Source organism: Orbicella faveolata, unplaced genomic scaffold (assembly GCF_042242905.1).
Source record: "Orbicella faveolata isolate gen_17 unplaced genomic scaffold, um_ofav_v1 contig_25, whole genome shotgun sequence".
Taxonomy (NCBI): domain Eukaryota; kingdom Metazoa; phylum Cnidaria; class Anthozoa; order Scleractinia; family Merulinidae; genus Orbicella; species Orbicella faveolata.
Window position 1 is genome coordinate 31815465 of NW_028301553.1, and position 23967 is coordinate 31839431.

Sequence of the window (23967 nt, forward strand, 5' to 3'; positions counted from 1 at the left end):
GCCTCGAAATTGGAGCGCGAAAATATGTTTTAGTGAGACTACAGTATCTTAGTTGCTATGATTGATGAGTGCGCTGTATGTTGAAAAGCTCAATACAACATGGCTGCCTTAACTGCCTCATGGACGTGATAGCGTGTGTTAAAACAACCCATTTAGAGTCCTCGAATGTAAACATTTTGGCTTCTGGTTCCATCTTACAAATTTTAGACGGTCGTAAATTGTGATTTGATAAAATTTCTTTTAACTTTTATTTATACACGAGTGAAAACATCAGGACTTAAAGTAAATACTAAAATTGGATTAATTATATTGTTAAGATACTAATCTACTACTAATTAAATCTAATAACAACAAAAATAAAATCAATAACAAAATGCCTGCTCTCCATGAATGCCGTGTGATTAATTAACTTATTCATTATCAAAAAGGAAACCCCTGCAGCCGGATTTAAAACGAGCAAGCGTTTGTGCTTGCCGCAGATTGCTAGGTAAGGTGTTCCACAGCACTGCACCACTATAGCTGAAACTGTTTTTTTTTTTTTTTTTTTAGAAATTTGGTTCGGGGTAGTGGAAGAGCTAGTTTGCCCTCACAATCCCTCAAGAGAATAGGTAGATATTGCACTCCGATCAGTAAACATTGATTTCAGATAATCAGGGCGAGACTATTAAGTGATTTATATACCATAGTCGCTGCTTTTAATTCCCGTTGAAGATTAAATTTTTGCCAGCCAAGTCTAGCAAAGAGATCATCCGCATTGGCATCATGTGAAGAAGAGGTCAAAGTTCGCGCAGCGCGATTCTGTAGTTTTTGTAGTTTAATGGAAAGAGATTTATTGCAATTTTCCCATACGACACCACAGTAATCGAAATGAGGTTGAACTAAAGCATTATAGATGTATAGGAGCGTTTCAAAAGAAACAAAAGACCTGCTTCTCTTCAAGATGCCAATGCAGGAGGCAGTTTTTTTGAAAATATGTTCGATATGTACATTCCAAGTTAAGTTTTAATATAATTTATTTATTAGGCAATCCAAACATTTCCTTCCTTTGCAAATCTGTATCTGAGCTTCCTAAGAAGTTAACTTTTACTTTTTGTTGACTTTTACTGAGGGTGGAGGGGTAGCATGTGAAATCACTTCCGTCCACGGTATACAATTCTCGTCCACATCTGCTCTCTCACAATACCTCATTCACTGGGCTTCGCGCATTTTTTTTTCCTAACATTTTATTATTATCACAACATGACTTACATCACTTTCACTACAAAACGTAAAGTTAAAAAAATTACATTACAAGAAGTAAGATTACAACTAACACTTAATACATAATATATCCAGTCTTGCTTTGAGGCTTACCGTATATTAAATTATCACCATTTACAGTAAGGAGAGGAGAGGCTTCCATAGCGAAAGAAATTTTGCCTTTTGGCGTTTAGAATATAAAATCGATCTTTGCACAATTACTTTGTCTTTAACAAATTCAAGAAAGTGAAAAAAGCTTGGGGGTTTAAATTCGATCCGTTGTAGGAAGATGTGTCTCTTGCCAAGAAGGATGTACGTAATAATTAAAGATATGCAATTTAGGATCTTCGGGATTATAGCCATACATTATACTCAAGGCATCAATTAGCAAACATTCACCACTGTGATTTTTCCACCAGCTTATGACTTCAAACCAAAACTTTTGAATTACAATACAGTTAACTAGCATATGGGATAGCGTTTCTAACGAATCACAATGTATGCAGAGAGGAGAGTTTATGATCTTCATTTTGTGCAACAACACACCATGTGGAAGGATATTATGAATAATCGTATATTGAAATATGCTTAATTTTGTTTCTTTAGTTATTTTAAATGGAAGCATATAAATTGCACTAAGCTTGGAATTCTCTACTCCTTGTCTACAAAGTCTAAGGCTAGCTAACGGTTTTATAAATTTCCTTTGGATAAGTATATTGCGAACTTTTTTACTAGTAGTTGTGCTAATTTCTATAGTTGCATTTTGTTCCATATCTTGATTGTCCATGATAAATCCCGGTCTCAAAGCACACTTCCATCTATAAGGTATAGCTGATATTAAACCATAGAACTCAGTGAAACTAGCCTTGAGACCAGTTTTTAAAAGAAAGTTATCAAATGTAAGAAATTTGTTGTTTTGATCGAGTACGTCTTTGATTCTTAGTATACCAGCTTCATGCCATTCTTTCCAATATACTGATTTACCGTCTATTAAAATATGCTTGTTGTTCCATAGAATTACATTTCTAATGCGGATTTCATTGTCTGAAATTTGCTCTCGGACTTCCGCCCAAGCGTTAAGAACATCAGTGTAAAATGATGGTATGTTGTTTAGACTTAGCAATTTTACATCATAATCACAATCAAAAATTAATGGCCCTCCAACATTTTTCAAATAAAATAAAGGAATTGTCATCCACCGATCTTCTACACCTTTCTTCATTCTTTGAACCCAAGCAGTTTGTAGTGACTTAGATATAGTCTCAAATTCTGGTAAATCGAACCCTCCTCTTTCTTTTGGACCAATAAGCGTATCCCTTTTTATCTTTGGTTTCTTACCATTCCAGACAAAATCGGTGATTAATTTATTAGTTATATCTATATAATGAGGCGGTGTATTTATACACGCGCTTCGCGCATGAATGAGCTAAAAATGGGGGGGGGGGGGGGGTGGGGCTCAACGTGTTCTGCTCTGCTCGTTTTATATAACAGGCTGTCATTGCAACAAGATGAAATGCTAGGAACAAACTTAATTTTAGTTTAAAGTGCTTAAAAAACAAGCTTGGTAACCCCCAATTTTTTTGATCGAATTGTGTTAAGTATGATAATATGCAACTTTTTGCAAAATTAAAGACATATTCTGTGGAGAGGGTTCAGAGGCAACTTAAATTTTCGAACAGATTAGGGTGCCTCTGAACCCTCTCCACGGATTTGCAAAAACTAGTGTAATTCCCTTCGTCGTCAATCTCAAATAGTAGTTATTCTTAGTCGTGCATGCCCCTTGGCTTGTATGTCGCTGGTGGCAAGGCCTGTGCTCTTTGGTATTGGCAATGTGGGTTGTTTTATCCCGTAAGTAGAGAGACATTCATAATCGTGTGTTGTCGCTAATGTTGACAATTGACACTGGCTACCACTCCCATTGCAAGCAACTTTTTCAAAGGCCCCCGTTGTCTCTGAAGTTGGTAGTGGGAGTTTCTCACTTGCCTTGGTGACAGGATATGTTTTACAGTGATCTGTCTTAAGCGAGCGCATTTCACATGAACGAGGGGTTGAGACTTGTTGGTATTCGTGCTCTATTAGGAAGTCATAAGAGCACATCTCTTCGTTATCCCCTCTGCATTGGTAACGTTCTTCCTCAGTCTCATTCATCAACAAGGACTGCGTTGGTTTTCTGCAATTGGAAATTGTTCTGAATAAGCGTGTGATGCATCTTGATAGGCGAGTTACTTGCATAGGTTCATAAGTTCTGTTTGTGGTTAAATAAGAGGCTCCATAAGTATGTTTTATCATTCATGTTAGGAAACTATGTATTGAACCACAGACAAAAGCCATCACTAAATTTTCTTTATCTAAGATCTCAGTCAGCAGTTAAAATAAGTGTCGTTTCTCAGCTCCCAATTAAGATATTGACCAATTCTCAGCTATCAGTAAAACACCATAACCATAACAAGCCAAACGAATGCGTAAAAATTATCATGCTCGCCATTTGTTTAACATATCATTTTGATTGACATTTTTTTCTGAGCTTCTACTTTCAATTTGTAAATTGTCAATTTGTAAACTCATAACCTGGCAGTTTTAATCTAATGGTTATTTCGGGTTGCCAGCGCCCTTGCTTTTCAAAACTTTACCTATATGAAATCTAGTAAGTAATTTAAAGTGTAACAACGAGGACGTTGTTGTCCAGTAACGAACCTGCGTGTGAGGTCTTCAAACAAAGCAATACACGGTGGTCTGTGTTTGGGATTGTATCACCAACACCGCTGCATCATGTTGTACATCCAGTCTGGACAGGAATTTGGTTTGTGTAACAACTTGTTGTTTTGAATATTGGGCAAAATCTGGGGGGAAAAAAATCCAAAAATGCTCACAATAATGACGTAAGAGGAATCATACTCAACCTCTAAATGAGCACAACACCCAAATGAGTCAACACCCAAGTGCGGTCTTAGCTGATCAGTTTAGGCTCGTAAATAGATTGGTCAAAGATTTAAGAGTCATCGTTATGTTTGTCTGAACTGAAGGGATATTTTTCGTGGCAACAATGTTTTGATAAGCGTGGTCTACGAAAATTGACGTTTCTTTATTTCGTCCATTTTAACATCCCTTCTGTTATAGAAAATTTAAGCTAAATTTGTTGAGTACCTGAATTCAAATGAAAAGTATGAGTTAAAGACGGCGGATCCAAGATGATGGGTTAGTGACATGCCATTGACGTGTTTTTTAACGATAGTAGATACCATTTTGTACACACATTTACATCAAAACGTTTCATTACTATATTAAGATTAGTCTGCGTTCAAACCCCGTGGCCCATCAGGCTGAGACGGATCTCTGGTTTCCTTCTGGAATGCTAGTCCATCGCAGGGTCACCCGAGTACTTCTGAAATTCCCCGAAACCCATTTATACACTGGGTGGAGAAAGTGCCCCTTGCCCCAAGACCTAACTGTTACGACGACACGTCATGACGTACCAATCATGTGTCGAATGTAATGGAGACGCACAGTTTGAGACAGATTTCAATTAGTTTTCATGAAAAGAGGCCAATGTATAGTGGATCCCTTATTTTTCAAATTTTCACCTGATTAGATTCATCTGGAGATAGAGTGGAAAGGTTTTTCTCCTTTCTCCTTTCAAGTCTCACGTAGTGATTGAAACCCTAAACCAAAATTGAAGATTGAAGGTTTTTCTCCTTTCTCCTTTCAAGTCTCACGTAGTGATTGAAACCCTAAACCAAAATTGAAGATTGATTTTACGTCTGCTTCGAGGAGGCGCGGTTGCCTCATGGTTAGTGCGCTCGACTCCGGATCGAGCGGTCCGGGTTAGAGCCATTGTGTTGTGTTCTTGGGCAAGACACTTTACCCTCACCGTGCCTTTCTCCAGCCAGGTGTATAAATAGGTACTGCCTAATGGTTTTGCTGGAGGTATCATTTCGATGGACTAGCATTCCGGGGAGTCCCATCTAGGGGGGAGTAGAAATACTCCTAGTCGCTTCATGCTACAGAAACCGGGATAAGCTCCGGCCTGATGGGCCACCTGGGTCGTGTGCAGATTTTCATTCCGGCAGCTGAGATAAAAACCTCAAGCCTTTAACAAAAGCGTTTATTTTCTGTCAACTTGCTTGTCTATTAACGTTTAGAGAAGGAAACTTAAACCCTAACTTGTTGAAATCTTTCATACAAATATGGAATTACCTCATCGTTGGAAATGTGGAAGGCAGCGTTCGTTCTCGAAAACGTGCACCATTGGTGAACGCCGCGTAAAGTTCCCATGCTACCACACCAAATGACCATACGTCACTGGCGTGACTGTAACGTCCCTGTAAAATCACTTCCGGTGCACTCCTATAAAAAGCAAGTTACTTTTCCTTCAGTTTGACATCTTGAAACACGATAGGTCATCATACTATCTCCACTAAGCGACGAATAGCTTAGCAGATCTGCTCAAATCGCGGTTTAAACAGGGTACAATAGTCTGACTTACAAAAGTCTCACTTACGGTATGGGAACCGACTCTAACAACCCTGCAGAAACTAAAAATAGGTTAATGGGGCACCATTGAATCTTTTGTTTTGTTTTGTTTTTTTTTTTCCTGTTGTCACCGAACCTAACAAAATACATTTTTGAGCTGTGGAGATATTTTGAATGAAAAACAAAACAGGACAGATCAATTTTACTGACTCGTTTATCTCACGATGGAATCACTTTGAGAGGTCGATCGCTACGTTTGTACAGAAGCTCACGAAAACAACAAGAGCAACAGCTAACCAAGGACCCATGTAGGAATTCAAATCAACTGCGATTTTACCCTTTATCAAAGGTGTATCAGAGGTTCTTCGCCGCTGCCTACAACAACAAGGTGCACGCATTCTCTTTAAATCTGACCCAACTCTTAGGTCCTACTTAGTGATCCTACTTAAGACACCCTTGAACTAACAAAACAAGACGGTGTTGTTTATAAGATTCCTTACGAATGCGGCAAAGTGTATATCGAAGAAACAGGGAGAGCTACGCAAGAGAGGATAAAAGAACATGACAGTGACATACGACTTGCTCGTACGCAAACCTCTGCAGTTTCAGAGCACGCCAGCGAGACTGGGCATTTACCCATTTGAGACAAAGTCAAGTTCACTGATCGTGACCCTCACTGGGACACACGCAGGGTCAAGGAAGCTACCCATATAATACTTCATGCAAATAACATAAATAGCGATAGTGGAATCGAAATTCCTGAAGCATGGATACCTAAAATCAAAAAGCACAACAGCCGGTCAGTTACAATGCAGACCTATGCTTGAGGGAACAGCGTCACAAAGTCGGAATAAAAATGAGGATCGAAATGCACTAATAGCAGCGAACTAAGGTGCTACAAATAGCGACACGCAAACAATCGACCTCATCGCCTGATGAAGACTAGCAGTATAGCAGTCGAAACGTCGCGATCAACATCTCAAAGTGACTCCATCGTGAGACAAACGAGTAAAATTCATCTGTCCTCTCATTTATCTGTCATTATTCACCACGACGAATAATAGACACATCTTTAATCACAATAATAACACAATTATTATTGAATTCGACCACCTCTGACTTCAGCGGATCGGAAACTTTGCTCGGTCCGCATATTTTTTCAAATGATACTATATACTCAGCCTCAACCAATAAACAGTTAGTATTACATACAAAGTAAGTTAGAGACAAGGTGGCGCAAAGCAGTTTCCAGCACTTTCCAAAAATTTACGCTGGCGCTGAACCCCATGTAAAGAACTTTGCCAAAAGATGCGTCTTATCCTGCTCATCAAAATTTGATAATACAAAATAGTGTTCACCGTGCTCGGTTTTGAGTTATTAGCAGTTAACAGTAAAATTAAGGGTGTTCTTAGCAGTTCATAATGTTGCTATGGCAGCATATTATGTCACGAAAATTATAAGAACGTGTTCACCAATGATTGGGCATTTTTATGTTACATGATTGTAGCTTCCAGTGATAAAAAGTGGATATAATGATGACACATAAAAGTCTAAGTCTTGGAAAGTGCTGGAAACTGTTGCCAACCACCTAAAAGAAAGTAACCATCAAGGTTCCACTAACCAGCGAGTAGAGTCAGGAGAGATGTCTGTACTAACCACCACTGACTTACTGGTGTCTTTACCGGATCTCATTTCAAGAGACTTGGAGCGACCAAAACGGATTATCTGCACCTGTAAAACTCCCTGTTCAAAAAAAAAATTGTTGTTCATAAAAAGTGAATAGCTGAGGATGGTCACCGAAATATTACTAGTTCTTAGGCTAATTTCTTCCGGTCGAGGCGTAAATAATTTTTCATAGCCAGTCGGCACGAAGTAGTCGATATTGCGATGGTGCAGTGTTTGCAAATTTTATATAAATATAAGCTACTAAACTTTGCAGCTTTAACATTTACGTACCTTAGAGCAATTTGGTATGACCTATCATTGTACTCAGAACTTGATGCTTCCATGGCAATTGTGTTTTGAGAAACATTTTTTTGAAACATTACGCGGGGTATTTATCGTCAATTATAACAAAGCCAGATGGTAACTTGTATAAATCTCTTTATGGAAGTACATCTGCAATGTTTTTGTTTTTTTTTTTTTGGAAAAAATTGTCTGTTGAGACAGTCATTTGAACAGGACATGACATTACCTCCTCAAGCTCCACAACATTCACATTCTCGGCTCGAAGGGCTGCATGTACAATGTGGTTTTCGTGAAGGTACTGAAGCGCGGAAGCTACTTGAGACAAGAAAGTGACTATGAAGGTCTCCTCGCAACGTCCATTGAGAACATACTCCTTCAAGTTTCCCAGAGGACTTGCCACTGAAATCTGAGAACCAGAGAAGATTTTGACTGAACAGAAAAGTACCATACAACACATACATTTATTAAAGTTAATGGGATAACTGAGGTACTACGCGCGCTCTGATTGGTCAATAGTTGCCAAACCTGTGGTCTATTGTACCGGCAAGCATATGATTCCCGATATGGTAGAAGTACGTGATAACTAGAGTACTCAGAACACTAGCGACAACAAAATTAACAGTTTCCGCCTTCACCATTAATAAAGTTATTGATTGATTCACCGGCTGAGTTATCAATAACACGAATATCTTTTCATTCAACATGTACATGGAAATTTGAAAGGAAAAACAGGAGTCGCGATGTTATCCCTCTTCAGTGGCAAAAGTAGCTAAACGTTTTGCGCCGATTTCGATTACACTTGTGTTAAGAAAGACATTTTAAGCGCTTCCAGCGCGATCCACGGTCTGCGGAGGACGCATTTCGGACTAAAGCTGGGCTAGACTGATCAATTTAGGTTATTAAAAAAGCAGGGAATATATTTCTTTCCAGTTAAAATGAAGCTTATCAGCAGTTTTAAATTAATCAAGCTCAATGCATACTCAATATATAGCTTACCATTTCCATGACTCGAACAGGTGACTTTGTCATGCATAAGTTAATGCAAAGGTTGGGATGGTGAAGGTTAAGAAGCCTTTTGTGATGCAGTTCATCTCCAGAAATGATCCTTTCCGTTACTGAGCCACTCTGGAACAACGGAGACAACGTGTTACGTCTATAGCTATAAGTATATATCTCAAATGAAAATGACTAATGAAAATGATTTAAGACCATGCTTAAATTTTCTAAAAATGTAAAAATAACTACATACAAGTTACAGTCAAACCAGGTGTTCTGTTGATGGCAAACGTCCACCACAACAATAATTTGAATGACAGCTTGAGTGGTGCAGGTTGCATCCTGCGCTAGCAACTTGCTCAGCTCATTTCGTACCTCCGCGTGGTAATGACAAGTGATTTCCAAAATGTTTCAAGAGTGCTGCAGTATTTTGAGGATAGATTTGCGTGTTTCTATGTTGAGGAGCCACTCAGCAACTACAACGAGCTTTTCGATCGTTTGAAAAAAGCTATATCAGTTCTTCAAGGCGTTAACGTCAGCAAAGAACGTCTATTTGTTTTAGCGTGGAAGTGATTTTGACAAAATGTATGGAATGGGATTTTTAAGTAAAGTGCTTGTACCAACGTGCAACTTTCTGTGCGCCGGCACCTGAGCCTTGAAATTTTATAGATAACTTGGCTTCGGTAGCGACTTTAGTTGGGAATGTAACCAAATACCTTAGCTTTCTAAAGACTTACCTCTGCCTCTGTGATCGAATACGGACTACCTTCGCTAGACGAGTCTGAAATCAAATTTTTATCAAACTGTCAATTTAAAAACAGTAATAAATAAATAATTGTTACACAAACAAGATGTAAAGTAGCTTAAATCAATCAGCTTGAATATTGTAGGAGTCGCGGTGGCCTCATGGTTAGTGCGCTCGACCCCGGAGCAAGCGGTCCAGGTTCGAGCCCTGGCCGGGGACATTTTGTTGTGTTCTTGGGCAAGACACTTAACTCTCTTTCCACCCAGGTGTCTAATGGGTACCGGCGAATTTAATGCCGGGGGAAACCTTGCGATGGACTAGCATCCCATTCAGGGGAAGTAGAGATACTCCTACTTGCTTCATGCTACTGAAACTGGGATAGGCTCCGGTCTGACTGGCTACCCGGCGAGTAATTTGCATAGTCCAAAACAGCAACCACTAAGAAAACGCAGCTCAATTCAACATCGAATCTTGGCACAATTTTTCTTTCTTTCTCTCGCTTTAACTTCGCTATAGAACTCGTTGCGCAAGCAACCGCGAGAGCTTTATGCACTAGTCAGCAGGTTCACTAAAAGTCAACAGGAACCAAAGGAAGGAGTGAAAGGGTGAAATTCAAACTCATACCTGTAACTCGAAAATGACTACCGCATTTTCCGAATTAAAATGATGCGGTCATGGATCTAGTCTAAATTGCCATATAGACTGCTGATTACTAATGCCCCTAAGGGTAAAAACGCATCGTCTATAGGCGGTCTTACCTCTAATTATTTTCATCACAAGTTCTGATACAACCGTTGCAGGTAGTAAACAAAACTTCCAGTCGTTCCCACCACCTCCTCCAATGTAAGCCTTTATTACGTGCTGTAAAAATTCCACTGCTCGTCTGTCAATCTGCAACTGCGACTCATATAACTCACTGGAGTGGGCCTGTAAGTTGAAGGAACAAAAACTTGCCGGCAATTAATTTCTTTTAGGATCGAAACGACGTTTTTCGTTAGTGTTAGTTGCTAAGCAGCACGAGGTAGCCCTGTAATGTCATGACGACGTGACGTCACAAGGACTGATGAAGGTGAAAACTTGTAACCATCAATTTAATTGAACAGTAAGAATTGTCAAGAAGATTCGCCACGATTCGTCTTAGGCAAAAATTAGGTGTTAATTTTATATTTAGTGTGGTAGAGCAAGGAAGAAGATCTATGTAACATGCATCTGACTGAAATAACTGAAACGTTACGAAACAAACGATTCAACTTTGACTGAGTCAACGTGTCAAAAATTAACATCCAAGAATTTTCTCTCGTTACATTAATTATCACAGGAGAGACCTGATCTAGTAAGTCACCTAATGTATGTTCATAGAGTTTACTCTGTGCGCCGTAATATAAACAAGCACACAATTTACAACCTTCTCAGAAACCCACAGGGTTATTTCGTTTAGGATTTATACCCTTTTTCATGACAGCCTTTTGTCTTTCCGGTGTTAGAGGCGCCATTGAAAGATGGGAAGAGAAAATCTGGATATGTAGTCATCATGTAATACTTCATGTAATCTCATAATTTCGAGTGCAATTTGTCATAAATAGACACGTCACAGTATCTCACTTCTAAATTGCACCAGACGAGTGATCGTATTGCAGAAGTTACAAGAACTGAGAGGCGTTTTCAGGGGCGTAGCTATGGGGGGTCCTGGGCTGCCCGTTACCCCTCCCCCCCCCCGCCCCTTTTTGTAAGCCTTGTTTTAAGCAAACAACCTAAAACAGGTGGTGAAAACGAAATGACAATCTGGTGAGTACCCTCAATTTCACACAGTGTGATCCCTCCCCCCTCCCCCCCCCCCCTCCTTTGAAAAATCCTGGCTACGCCCTTGATCTTACTAACCTTTCCATAAAAGTACAATATAACGCAGTGAACAGCGAGCCAGTTGTTCTTGTTGTTGTTCTTCCTTTTCATCTTTTTTACCCACTTAGGGTTCTTTAACTTGTGAAGGAATGATAACCTCTCACCATTGTCGCCCTGTGTTTCAATATTCGCTGGGCATTCATTTAGGAAAGCTCGTACATTTGACTTCTCTGATTTTTGAATTGGTTTTAATAAATATCTAATCGCCTCCTGAATGAAAATTATGGAAAACTGAAATGAGCTGTTCCCCTGGTTGGTGTACTTTGCCAGACAGTCTTGTAACTCTAACAACTTCGTCTTCTCGATGTCGACAGCAAGGAGCCATCCTTTGATTTGCTGGAATATAAGCAATGCTAGAATATGACGGTAAGCAGACAGTCGTAATTCTTTTTCTTGAAGGCCCTCCTTCTGAAACGTCGCATCAGAAGAGCAAATGGACAACCTTACAATTTCCTCCACACCAAGCAAGTTGCTTTGGTTACTCTCGAGATTGTCGAAGAGCATCAGGCGATGCAACTGTTGCAGAGTGTACGTCACTAACTTGGGACTGACTCGATTGTGGCTAATTTTAGCCAGGGTCTCGTAAACGACTGCCCGGCTGCTAGAGTCTGGTTTTCGCCAGGACTCCTCCAGCGATGGAAGGACGTCTTGTATAATTAACTGCTCTTTCTTCTCCAACGATTGTCCCGCGGCATCGTCAAATGCCTTGATTGACTCTTTTACGTTTTTAAGAAATCCTTCCGCTCCTGAAACATAGGAGTCACAGCATGAGGAAACGTCGCAAGAGATTGCAAGAACAATTGACAGAAAAAAGGTAAAAGTGAAATTTACACAAGTTTAAAATGTTGCTCCACACTCGATTATGGGAACTTAGGACAAAAACACGAAGTTTTTGGTTATAACCATCGTTAACATGCTTTCTTAAAAGTTCCAAAGTGAACGAGACAGGCGCCATGGCGTAATGGCAAGGACATTTGACCCCAGTTCGAGAAATCCTTGCCCTAGCTGGTAGCATTGTGCTGTGTTTATAGGCAAAGTACTTTACTCTCACAGAGCCTTTCTTAGTCTTAAGGCTTACCGAAAGATGGGTTCCCAGAGAATAGCAAGGTTTTTAATTTCATAGGTTCTGATATTTACTCGGAGAAATTCTACTCAATAAGTTCGATCTGATTCAAAGCTTAGCCAATCTGAAGCATGAACGATCAAATTTGACTAATGAAGAAACATCGCTGTCTCAATCAGCAATAACAAAGATGGAATATCTTAGATGGGATTCTTTATCAAGAATAATTGACTAGCAAATTGAATTGAGTCTTACAGTCTACCTGTATCAACGACAATTCCATTTCCTGCAGATCCTGGGTTCACACTCTGCCCACGTTGTTGCTGATGATCCATTGGCGCGCGGGGAAGAACATCATGGTCCAAGCAACCATGCCTTTTTTCTCTCTCGCTTTGTTCTCGACCCTGATATCTTTCTTCTAAGCCCTCTCCTTGTCTTGTTGTTGTATGCTTCGTGACCTTTTGATTATTTTCCACTTCAGGTGCTAAGTCATAAATGTGATCTTGATCCGTTGGACTTGAAGCTACAAATATACCAGTCAAGATAGATGTGTTTGGTAAAATAAAGGTCTAAAGCATTTTTATTGGGGGGGATCTTCTGATTTTTCATTTTGTTTTTTATCATTCACTTTAAAATGGCAATGTAGCGCGCATTCAACAAGTATTCTGACGGTGCCATTGAGACGCTCACTGAGAGGAATTCGCATTTCACAATTTCACTGTACTGATTTTTTTTTATCTTTAAAATCCACAAATACAGTTTCCACATTATTAAGGAAAGGTACAAAGGTTATGGGTCACCATCTCAGGAGTTACATCTACTGAACAGATTATTATCATAGGCAATAATGTTAGGGTACTCAATATTTGTCCCCTTCCTTCTTTTACAACGTTTATTTATTTTTTCCTCTTTAAGTTGATAAACGTGAATTTTCTTACAGTATTGCGGGAGGAAGCAATTTATCTCAACAATTTCATGTAACACTGGAACTAGTAGCTAGCAAGCCAAATCTGAGAATTATTAAAGCGCAGACTGTTGCAAAAATTAAACTAAACTTGATACCTGTTTGACTCAACACATTCCTTTTTTTGTTAATGTTAATTCCCCTTTTTAGCCTGCCGGTATTCCAAGTGTGGTTCTTTCTAGTCTTAGACTGTTACTCACCGGTCATAGAATCGATTTTAAGAATGTTGCATACCTCTCGGCCCTGGTGGATGTGAGTAGACGTTACTTCCATCCCCAAAAACAATTGCGGAAGCCTGATGGATATCGATGTGGTATGTGCTTCCAAGAGTCTTGTTTACGTCTACCAAGGAACAGACAAAATAGAAATGAAACATCACATAAAATGCTTTACGCAGAACACCAAGCCACAAGGCACAGAACCTTCTTCCAGTGCTTATTTTGAACACTTTTAAGATGCCTTCTAAGATCGTATGACCTAGCGCATGCTGATGAATGCATGCTCAATGAAGGTAAAAAAAGAAACAACTTCGGTTAAGTCTGCGCTAAGAACTGACCATCGCGCAGGTACTTATCTCCTGTTTCTGTAGCATTCAAGGCGACTAGGAGAATTTCTAGCTCCCCTCTGGATGGTTACTCCCAGCGAACAATTCACCGCTACCCATTTATACACCTGGGTGGAGAATGGCACCGGGAGAGAAAAATGTTTTCTCTAAGAACATAACACAGTGACCTCAGTTAGGACTCGAACCCATACCGCTCGATCTAGACTGCAGCGCACTAACCATTAGCCCAGCGCGCCCCCCACATTCAGTGCGGAAAAACATAATTAGCATGCGGGAGTTTTGGTCGCTGGCCAGACTCCAAGATTTAAAAAATGGCGGAAATTTCGTTGTTCATGTAAACAAAAAGCTACGAACTTATTATTATTATTTTTTTATTTTCAAGTGAGTAGCAACACTTTCTCGACACTAATAGAAAGTTGGTGTAATGTTCTCTGCTCCATTGCAACCCTCGTTATTGTCTGATGTAGCGGTTTCAAACAGTTTTAGACGCTTTTGGCCAACAGTTTAGTGCGTTTATGTTCGTTCGAATGTTAAATAGATATTTTCATCGAAAGTTGTTTGAATTTGAATAAAGTAAGTCTGTGGTGGATGCGTGTATTTTTCCAACGCTAATTTTGACCTTATATTTATCCCAGGTTTCGTTAAAGCTCAATTTTACGGATGCTGAAGATCTTTTTGTTTTTCATTACATAGCAAAGCATTATACGGCTGAGACGTATTCTTCCTCCTAATGGGTAAACACGGCCAATTTCCTCACCGAAAATGACTCAGTAACCAGTGAACACAAATTAGTTAACCTGAAATATCCCAGTTTGCGTCGATCGAGGGACGAGACGACTACAAGCGTTTCTTGTTGTTACAAAGTAGCTTTACTTTAGAATGTATTTTTCCTGTCTTACAAAATGTAGAAAAATTGTTTTTCTTAATTCGAATGAGTTGAATCTTTGAAATATTTATGACCAGTAATTAATAAGACATTTTGAAGCCAGTGGTATGTAAAAAAAAAGGTTTTCAACAAAATTTAGCGGTTTATTAAATATCGGCAATATTCTCAACACAACACCAGCTTGTTGTGACTGATTTTAGGGTTCCATCGTCTTGTACTTTGTAGATTAGAGCCATTTTTTTAGGCGTTAGGAAAAGAGACATAATTATTTCAAATTTTCAGCCAAACGTACAGAATTAGAACGTAACTGCCTTTATGAAAACAATGAACTAAAAGATTGCTTCTAGTCTGCGATTAGGCCATCCCTCCTTTTTTTTCGTTTATTGTCGAGTGCCCTTTCTGATTTTGGGTCGGTCGGTCGGAAAAGGAAAACAAACAAAACAAAACAAAAATAAAATTGGAAAAGGAGTGTGAAGCTACGAGGCCCGGTACCTCAGCATGATATCCGTGGAGCCTGGAAACAACAAGGTGTGGTTACAAAGTCAACATCGCGGCAATGGAGGAAGGAAAAAGTCGACGTCGTTGTAACATGTACATTGGATACAAGTTTCCTCATATACTTGGATCGTTGCCATGTCACCTTCCAGACTAATAATCTCCCCTACCAGCTCACTGTGACCTACGCGAACCTGTACAAAAAGAAGAGTTTGAAATTTGCTGTCACTGTTTGCAGCTCAGCAACCCATATCCGTCCTGGCCAAACATGTTACATAAATACTGCGTACAAATGTATGTCAATGTTATGATACTGTAATGCAAAGTGAAACTTACCTGGTTTTGCAGGGTGCTACAAAAGTGCTGTTCCACTGATAGGCGAAGGGCTAGTGGAATGACTTGTACTGACACTATTCACTTGACTCTGAAGATGCCTTCTGCTCAGGTTGTCGATATGTCAGTCACCAACAGTAGACAAGACGAACTACTGATACTCCTTGTTTCACACCATTTACTATTGTAGTTTATACTGTTTTGTTACCACAGGTTGTCATACAGGCAAGGACTAATGACTGTTTTCTTTTTTTTTTTTTTTTTTTTTTTGCTTATAATAAACTTTTAGAAGGTCCTTATTGCCATAAGTGGATCCAGACAAATTCAAAATCCACTAATCAACAAGACTAATGGAGAATGGTTTCATTGAGCACTACGGTTTTTATCACTTTTCAAACATACTTGTACATGTACAGCTGCCAAAAATAGCAGCGCAAATGAAAAATCCTAGACTGTTAATTTAACAGTAGCTAATCACATTGTGAGAATCAGTTTCTATGGTTGGGGTGCTGAGACTAAGAGCTGGTTGTTAACACTATGTATCCGTAAGTTGCCATCCAGTGGACAAGTGTTGCAAGACAGTACAGGGAGGAAAGGGGAAGGGAACCAAAAAGCAAATAGTGCAGGTACACTGTGGGGAGTTAGATTAAGAAGGGGTGGGAAGTCAGATTCGCAAGGTGGTGAGAACTAGGAGCAGCAGGGGAAAGTTTGAAAACAATCCATGGTACTTTGCAACAAAACAGCAGCTACAGTTAGGGATGGCAAATGGTCCTTCAAAAATCATGGATCTCACAAAATTTTCGCTGAATTTCACGCTGAATTTCCTAGGTGTACATTAGCTACACTAAAAACAAAGGATAAACATACGAAATGCGTGCAAAATACTCTGCGCAAACCTCCAATACTTGGAGAAATGCCGTATAAATGCAACGCATAACTATCTTACGTTTTATCCTTCAATTCAAATCACACATGCTGGAGAAAATAAGCGTTATAGCCATCATAGAAAACACAGTGTCAAGCTGTGTACAATAGGATCGAAGACTTCATGCTCACCATTCGCTGGTGGCAAAACTACCAATCACAATCAAGAATTCTCGATCTGCCGAACGAGTATATAATACCAAAAACACATGCCAGGTGCGGAGTGTTACCGAGCATTGGTCTCTACCACTCCCTGTTATCGGCAAGACTGATCTACAAGACTACGAGCCTCCTAACAAAATAGAGACTATTAACAGTCTCAAGAAAACCTGACAGCATCGCAAATAAAAGCAATGACAACCACAACGTGGAGCTGGATGAACAATCATAGGAAGAACTCCTAAATTCAGAACTTTTGCCTGAACAAAACCACACAATATCATAAACAACACGCAAAAAAGTCCACAGACTTGCGCGTGAACACCTACATTTGCAGTTCCAGAACGAACAAACTAGAAGGACAAAAAGCTCGATGAAATTGATGCAAGAAGCATAAGAACGTCTCTTTAAGACAGACTCATAGCTTTCAACAAGGAAAGCTACAGCTATCTCTGGCGAAGCCAGACAAAGATAAATATGACACCCGTGATAACAAGCAGCATAACTTGCAACAGTAAATCAAACAGCCGGGCCCGGCGTAATAATACAAAATGCAAGTAACCAACATGCTCACGGAATATTTCAAACTTTGTCCCTCCAGAGCTAATATTTAGAGAGCTTAAAACATATCTTGCAATCAAATGAGCCAAAAAAAAGTAGCACGTGGCCAAAAACAGAGGTGTCAAACTCAACAAATTACACGCGGATAACAGCGGAAACCACGCAGACCTATGACCTCTAACGGCTCTACTCTGGTGAAATGTCCTCCTAAAAACAGGATTATTGCTTAGAGAAATATTCAAAGATCCCCCTATCGTACAATACAAAAGGGGCAGATCCTCAAAGATATACTAGTTCGAGCAAAACTCTCAAAGCGGCTATGACACGTGGATAGGAGTTGTGTAGGCCTGTCAACCCATTGTTATCACAAAAAGTCCCTTTGGTTCTATAATTGTACAAGACTCAATAACACAAGCATGCTAATTTGAAATATAACACTCTATGCTTTTATGAAACTATTTGCTGTCTACTTTCTTATTGCAGTGTTAAAATACATGAATATTAACCAAAACAGAAGTCCATTTTTACCTTTGATAATCCCAGGATGAATGTTTAAAATGTTAAATTCTATTCAAACAGGCTCTTTTCTAGCGGTGAAAACTAAGCGTGCGAAAGTAAATTCCAAACTTTGGGAATATCACTTGGGGTATATTCTAGGTTATTTTCCAGATTTAACTGGAAAATATTCCGAATTACGTGACGAGTTTACACCAATAATCACTCGCGCGAAAAAATATTTTAAAAAACGGTAAAATAACATTAAAACTTACATGAAATTAACGCGTTAACGATATTTAAAATTACTTTTTTGCGGTCTAGGTGTACGTACTAAGGATGAATCTAATGAGGAACAAGAACCGGAATGCAAGCCTGCCAAGGAAACGGGATGCAGTTGTGGCAGTAAACAAAAGTCACGAAATAAAGCAGCATGTATCAACAAGGGAGGAAAGTCTCGCTGTCCTTGTGTGAAAAGAGGCCAAGCCTGCGATCGTGTCGCTCCTGTGGCAATGTTAACGAGAAAAAATTGACGAAGAAATTGACGCAATGCCGGTGCGGAGAAGCCAAAAAAAAAATGACAATGTAGAACAAACAGTTTCTTGCGTAGATGTTACAGGGAGAAACAGAACAAAATGCTCGTGTTTTACTGCTGGTTTAGCATGCAAAGACTGTAGGTGCTACAACTGTAAGAATAATATACATGAATAATATCGACACTCCCACAAAAGGTAATGGCCAAGAAAAAAAGAGGAAGTCTACGCTCTCTACTCCACCTTCTCTTAAAAGGCGTCGAAGAACTGAATATTTAAGGGAGAATAACATTGATAATATTGCGGCGGGGTGGAGTCAGCTAGAGAAGTGTGGTCTTGAAATGACAGAAAATTTTGTTTCCTCTTCTAATTTAGAACACACTAAAAAAAATATATGTACTCTGTACAATTTTGTGATTGACAGAGACTTTGCAAAATGCAATTCCTTCCGTTTTAATGGCCGCAAAACCCTCGCACAGATCCATGGGAAACTAGCGTATATAAATAGAAGGACGGATGCTATATGGCGTTTGCCTAGTAGAGGATCGAAAAGCTAGATTCAAATAGTTAAGAAAAAATGCTTCGAAGCAGCTTAGAGTCTTAATCTTCTGTTTTATTCAGCTTAATATGATAACTCATTTGTTAATTGCACGCAGTACAAAACAAAAATTAGGTTGTCACGAAAAGTTGGAAAGTTTCAATCGTTATCACGTGAGAACTCAATCATCAACAGAACCTGTCGGATCCTTAAGAACCCATAACTGAGTTGAGTAAAGTATTTTTTATAGTTGCATTTTGCTGTGTTTAAAGGATATCAAAGTTCTATTTGAGAATCCAAGTGTTCTTATTCATATAGGTAATGCTAAACGCTTTAAGGACGCGTTATCATTGTTGCTGCTGAAACTGTTTTGTTTACGAATAAACTCTCCGGTTAACACTTAATTGTGACAAGTTTTCTTTTCTTTCGCCACACTTCCACAATCCTTTAAGGTTGAGTGATCAGTGCTGAGAAAAGATAATCAGTGCTTGGGACGGCAATCAGTACCAGGGACATATGATCACTGTTAGGGACAGATGATCAGTTCTAGGGACAGATGATCACTGTTAGTGACAGATGAAAAGTGACAGGGACAGACGATCAGTGCTAGAGACAGATGATCAGTGTTAGGGACAGATGATCACTGTTAGGAACAGATGGTAAGTGATAGGGACATATGATAACTGTTAGAGACAGATGATCAGTACTAGGGACAGATGATCACTGTTAGTGACAGATGATCAGCGATAGGGACAGATAATCACTGTTAGGGACAGATGATCAGTATTAGGGACATATGATCCCTATTAGTGACAGATGATCAGGGCTAAGGACAGATGATCAGTATTAGGGACAGAAGATCAGTGCTAGGGACAGATGATCACTGTTAGAGACAGATGATCAGTGCTAGGGACGGATAATCACTGTTAGAGACAGATGATCAGTGCTAGGGACGGATAATCAGTGCTAGGGACAGATGATCACTGTTAGGGACAGATGATCACTGATAGCGACGGATGATCAGTACTAGGGACAGAAGATAAGTGCAAGGGACAAATGATCACTGTAAGGTACAGCTGATCTGTGCTATGGACAGATGATCATTGCTAGGGACAGCTGATCAGTGATAGGGACAGGTTATTACTGCTAAGGACAGACAATTAGTGTTAGGGACACACAAACAGTGACAGGGACAGTTGATCAGTACTAGGGACATACAATCAGTGCTAGGGACAGACGATCGGTGATAGGGACAGTTGATCAGTGCTAGGGACATATGATCGGTGATAGGAACAGATAATCGGTGCTAGGGACAGATGATCAGTACTAGGGAAAGAAGATCAGAGCTAGGGACAGACAATCAGTACTAGGGACAGTTGATCAGTGCTAGGGACACACAATCAGTACTAGGAACAGTTGATCAGTGCTAGGGACAAATGATCAGTACTAGGGACAGAAGATCAGTGCTAGGGAAAGCTGATCAGTGACAGGGACAGGTGATTGGTGATAGAGACAGACAATCAGTGCCAGGGACAGCTGATCAGTGCTAGGGACACACAATCAGTGCTAGGGACAGATAATCACTGTTAGGGACAGAAGCTCAGTGCTAAGGACATATGATCGGTGATAGGGACAGGTGAATAGTGCTAGGGACACGCAATCAGTGCTGGGAACAGATGATCAGTGCTAGGGACATATTATCACTACTAAGGACAGGTGAATAGTGCTAGGGACAGACAATCAGTGCTAGGGACACACAATCAGTGGTAGGGACAGATGATCAGTGCTAGGGACACACAATCAGTGGTAGGGACAGATGATCAGTACTAGGGACATGGGAAAAGTGCTAGGGACAGACAATCAATGCTAGGGACACACAATCAATGCTAGGGCCAGATGATCGGTGCTAGGGACAGATGATCAGTACTAGGGACACACAATCAGTGTTAGGGACACACAATCAGTGGTAGGGACAGATGATCAGTATTAGGGACAGAAGATCAGTGCTAGGGACAGATCATCAGTGCTAGGGACTGATGATCAGCGCTAAGGACACACAATCAGTGCTAGGGACAGACAATCAGTGCTAGGGACACACAATCAGTGCTAGGGACAGATGATCATTACTAGGGACAGGTGAATAGTGCTAGGGACAGACAATCAGTGCTAGGGACTCACAACCAGTGCTAGGGACAGATGATCGGTGGTAGGGACAGATAATCAGTACTAGGGACACACAATCAGTGCTAGGGACAGATGATCGGTGATAGGGACAGGTGAATACTGTTAGGGACAGACAATCTGTGCTAGGGACACACAATCAGTGATAGGGACAGATGATCAGTGCTAGGGACACACAATCAGTGATAGGGACAGATGATCAGTGCTAGGGATACACAATCAGTGATAGGGACAGATGATCAGTGCTAGGGACACACAATCAGTGATAGGGACAGATGATCAGTGCTAGGGACACACAATCAGTGCTAGGGACACACAATCAGTGATAGGGACAGATGATCAGTGCTAAGGACAGATGATCAGTGCTAGGGACAGACGATCAGTGCTAGGGACAGATAATCAGTGCTAGGGACACAATCAGTGGTAGGGACAGATGATCAGTGCAAGGGACAGATGATCGGTGATAAGGACAGGTGAACAGTGCTAGGGACACACAATCAGTGCTAGGGACACACAATCAGTGCTAGGGACACACAATCAGTGCTAGGGACAGATGATCAGTGCTAGGGACACACAATCAGTGATAGGGACAGATAATCAGTGCTAGGGACAGATGATCATTACTAGGGACAGGTGAATAGTGCTAGGGACAGACAATCAGTGCTAGGGACTCACAACCAGTGCTAGGGACAGATGATCGGTGGTAGGGACAGATAATCAGTACTAGGGACACACAATCAGTGCTAAGGACAGTTGATCAGTGCTAGGGACACACAATCAGTGCTAGGGACAGATGATCGGTGGTAGGGACAGATAATCAGTACTAGGGACACACAATCAGTGCTAAGGACAGCTCATCAGTGCTAGGGACACACAATCAGTGCTAGGGACAGATGATCGGTGATAGGGACAGGTGAATACTGTTAGGGACAGACAATCTGTGCTAGGGACAGATGATCAGTGCTAGGGACACACAATCAGTGCTAGGGACAGATGATCATTACTAGGGACACACAATCAGTGGTAGGTACAGACAATCTGTGCTAGGGACAGATGATCAGTGCTAGGGACACACAATCAGTGCTAGGGACAGATGATCAGTGCTAGGGACAGATGATCAGTGCTAGGGACAGATGATCAGTGCTAGGGACAGATGATCAGTGCTAGGGACAGATAATCAGTGCTAGGGACACACAATCAGTGCTAGGGACAGATGATCATTACTAGGGACACACAATCAGTGGTAGGTACAGATGATCAGTGCTAGGGACAGATGATCGGTGATAAGGACAGGTGAACAGTGCTAGGGACATACAATCAGTGCTAGGGACACACAATCAGTGCTAGGGACAGATAATCAGTGCTAGGGACACACAATCAGTGCTAGGGACAGATAATCAGTTCTAGGGACAGGTGAATAGTGCTAGGGACACACAATCAGTGCTAGGGACACACAATCAATGCTAGGGCCATATGATCGGTGCTAGGGACAGATGATCAATACTAGAGACACACAATCAGTGCTAGGGACATTTGATCAGTGCTAGGGACACACAATCAGTGCTAGGGACAGATGATCGGTGATAGGGACAGGTGAATAGTGCTAGGGACAGACAATCAGTGCTAGGGACTCACAATCAATGCTAGGGCCATATGATCGGTGCTAGGGACAGATGATCAATACTAGAGACACACAATCAGTGCTAGGGACATTTGATCAGTGCTAGGGACACACAATCAGTACTAGGGACAGATGATCAGTGCTAGGGACACACAATCAGTCTAGGGACAGAAGATCAGTGCTAGGGACAGATGGTCAGTGCTAGGGACACACAATCAGTCTAGGGACAGATGGTCAGTGCTAGGGACACACAATCAGTCTAGGGACAGAAGATCAGTGCTAGGGACACACAATCAGTCTAGGGACAGATGATCAGTGCTAGGGACACACAATCAGTCTAGGGACAGATGGTCAGTGCTAGGGACAGATGAATAGTGCTAGGGACAGAAGATCAGTGCTGGGGACAGATGATCAGTGTTAGGGACAGGTGAATAATGCTAGGGACAGAAGATCATTGAGAATCACTACAGTGTAGTCTACATGAAGTAGAATACTCTAATGTAGTTTACATGAAGTAGAATACTCGGTGCACTTATGGCATTCACCCATGAAATATATACCTGGAAACCACTGGTAAGGAATGGGTGAGAACTGGGACTTGAAGCTACGGGAAGGAGTAAGTTCATACCCCTCCCCGCCCCCCCCCCCCCCACTACTACTCCCCACTCAACAGCCCCCCTTCCCTTCCGGGAAAGTGACGTACGAGAGCCACACTGTACCGTAGGTCGCACGTGCATATGCACAACTCTAGATCTAAGAAAATTCCGACTTCTCTCTTTATGCATAATTATGCAAGACGAGTTTGGTACTCCAAAGGACTTCAGGCTTTATTTGAATGAGTGAATTTATGTTGATATAGATATTGACAACCCTCAATCGGTTCAACATGACATAACTTAACTTCACTAGTAGTCAGTAACTTACATGTGAAGAAAGCTTTACTTTCGCTTAAATTTCTACTCACCAATTCGTACATAGCGGCTCCACTCATGTTTTCCGCTGTCACCACTACATAAAAACAAAAGTAGATCGATATATTCACTGTAATGGGATATATGAAAACTGGAAAGGAAGAGTTGAGGAATTGCGATGCATATTAAATTAACTGGAGAAGTTTGATCTCACTTACCGGGTCCTGACACAGCGAAGACATATCCAAACTTGCTCTCCTTCTCCTGATCCTTGATTTTAGGAGGTTTATTCGCGAGATCCATCTCTCCAGCCTGTGTGAAACAGAGCTATTTTCAAAATCAAGTTCAATTTAATCTTTTACTTAAATCAAAAGATAAAACTCAACGCAGGTTCACCCACCATCTTGGAAATGATTTAATA

The 23967-nt window shown here is 40.6% G+C and overlaps 1 protein-coding gene, 1 long non-coding RNA gene and 1 pseudogene across 2 annotated transcripts; 1 reads left to right on the plus strand and 2 right to left on the minus strand.

The window, feature by feature from the left end:
• Positions 1–552: 552 nt before the first annotated feature.
• Positions 553–5456, minus strand: LOC110062802 (uncharacterized). Its single transcript, XR_016208502.1, has 3 exons — positions 5434–5456; positions 3934–4079; positions 553–3409 (listed from the first exon to the last, which is right to left on the minus strand). It is a non-coding gene; the product is annotated as an uncharacterized LOC110062802 (long non-coding RNA).
• LOC149109917 (uncharacterized) lies at positions 5457–23850 on the minus strand (the record flags this gene model as incomplete). The annotated part of the gene is made up of 11 exons (XM_089294677.1): positions 23765–23850; positions 23600–23643; positions 13579–13686; positions 12643–12903; positions 11297–12063; positions 10177–10345; positions 9411–9454; positions 8674–8802; positions 7904–8083; positions 7331–7452; positions 5457–5583 (listed from the first exon to the last, which is right to left on the minus strand). Coding segments are annotated over exons 4-11 (1611 nt in total), but the record flags the coding sequence as incomplete, so codon positions are not given.
• LOC149109918 (uncharacterized) lies at positions 5884–6536 on the plus strand (annotated as a pseudogene).
• Positions 23851–23967: the final 117 nt, after the last annotated feature.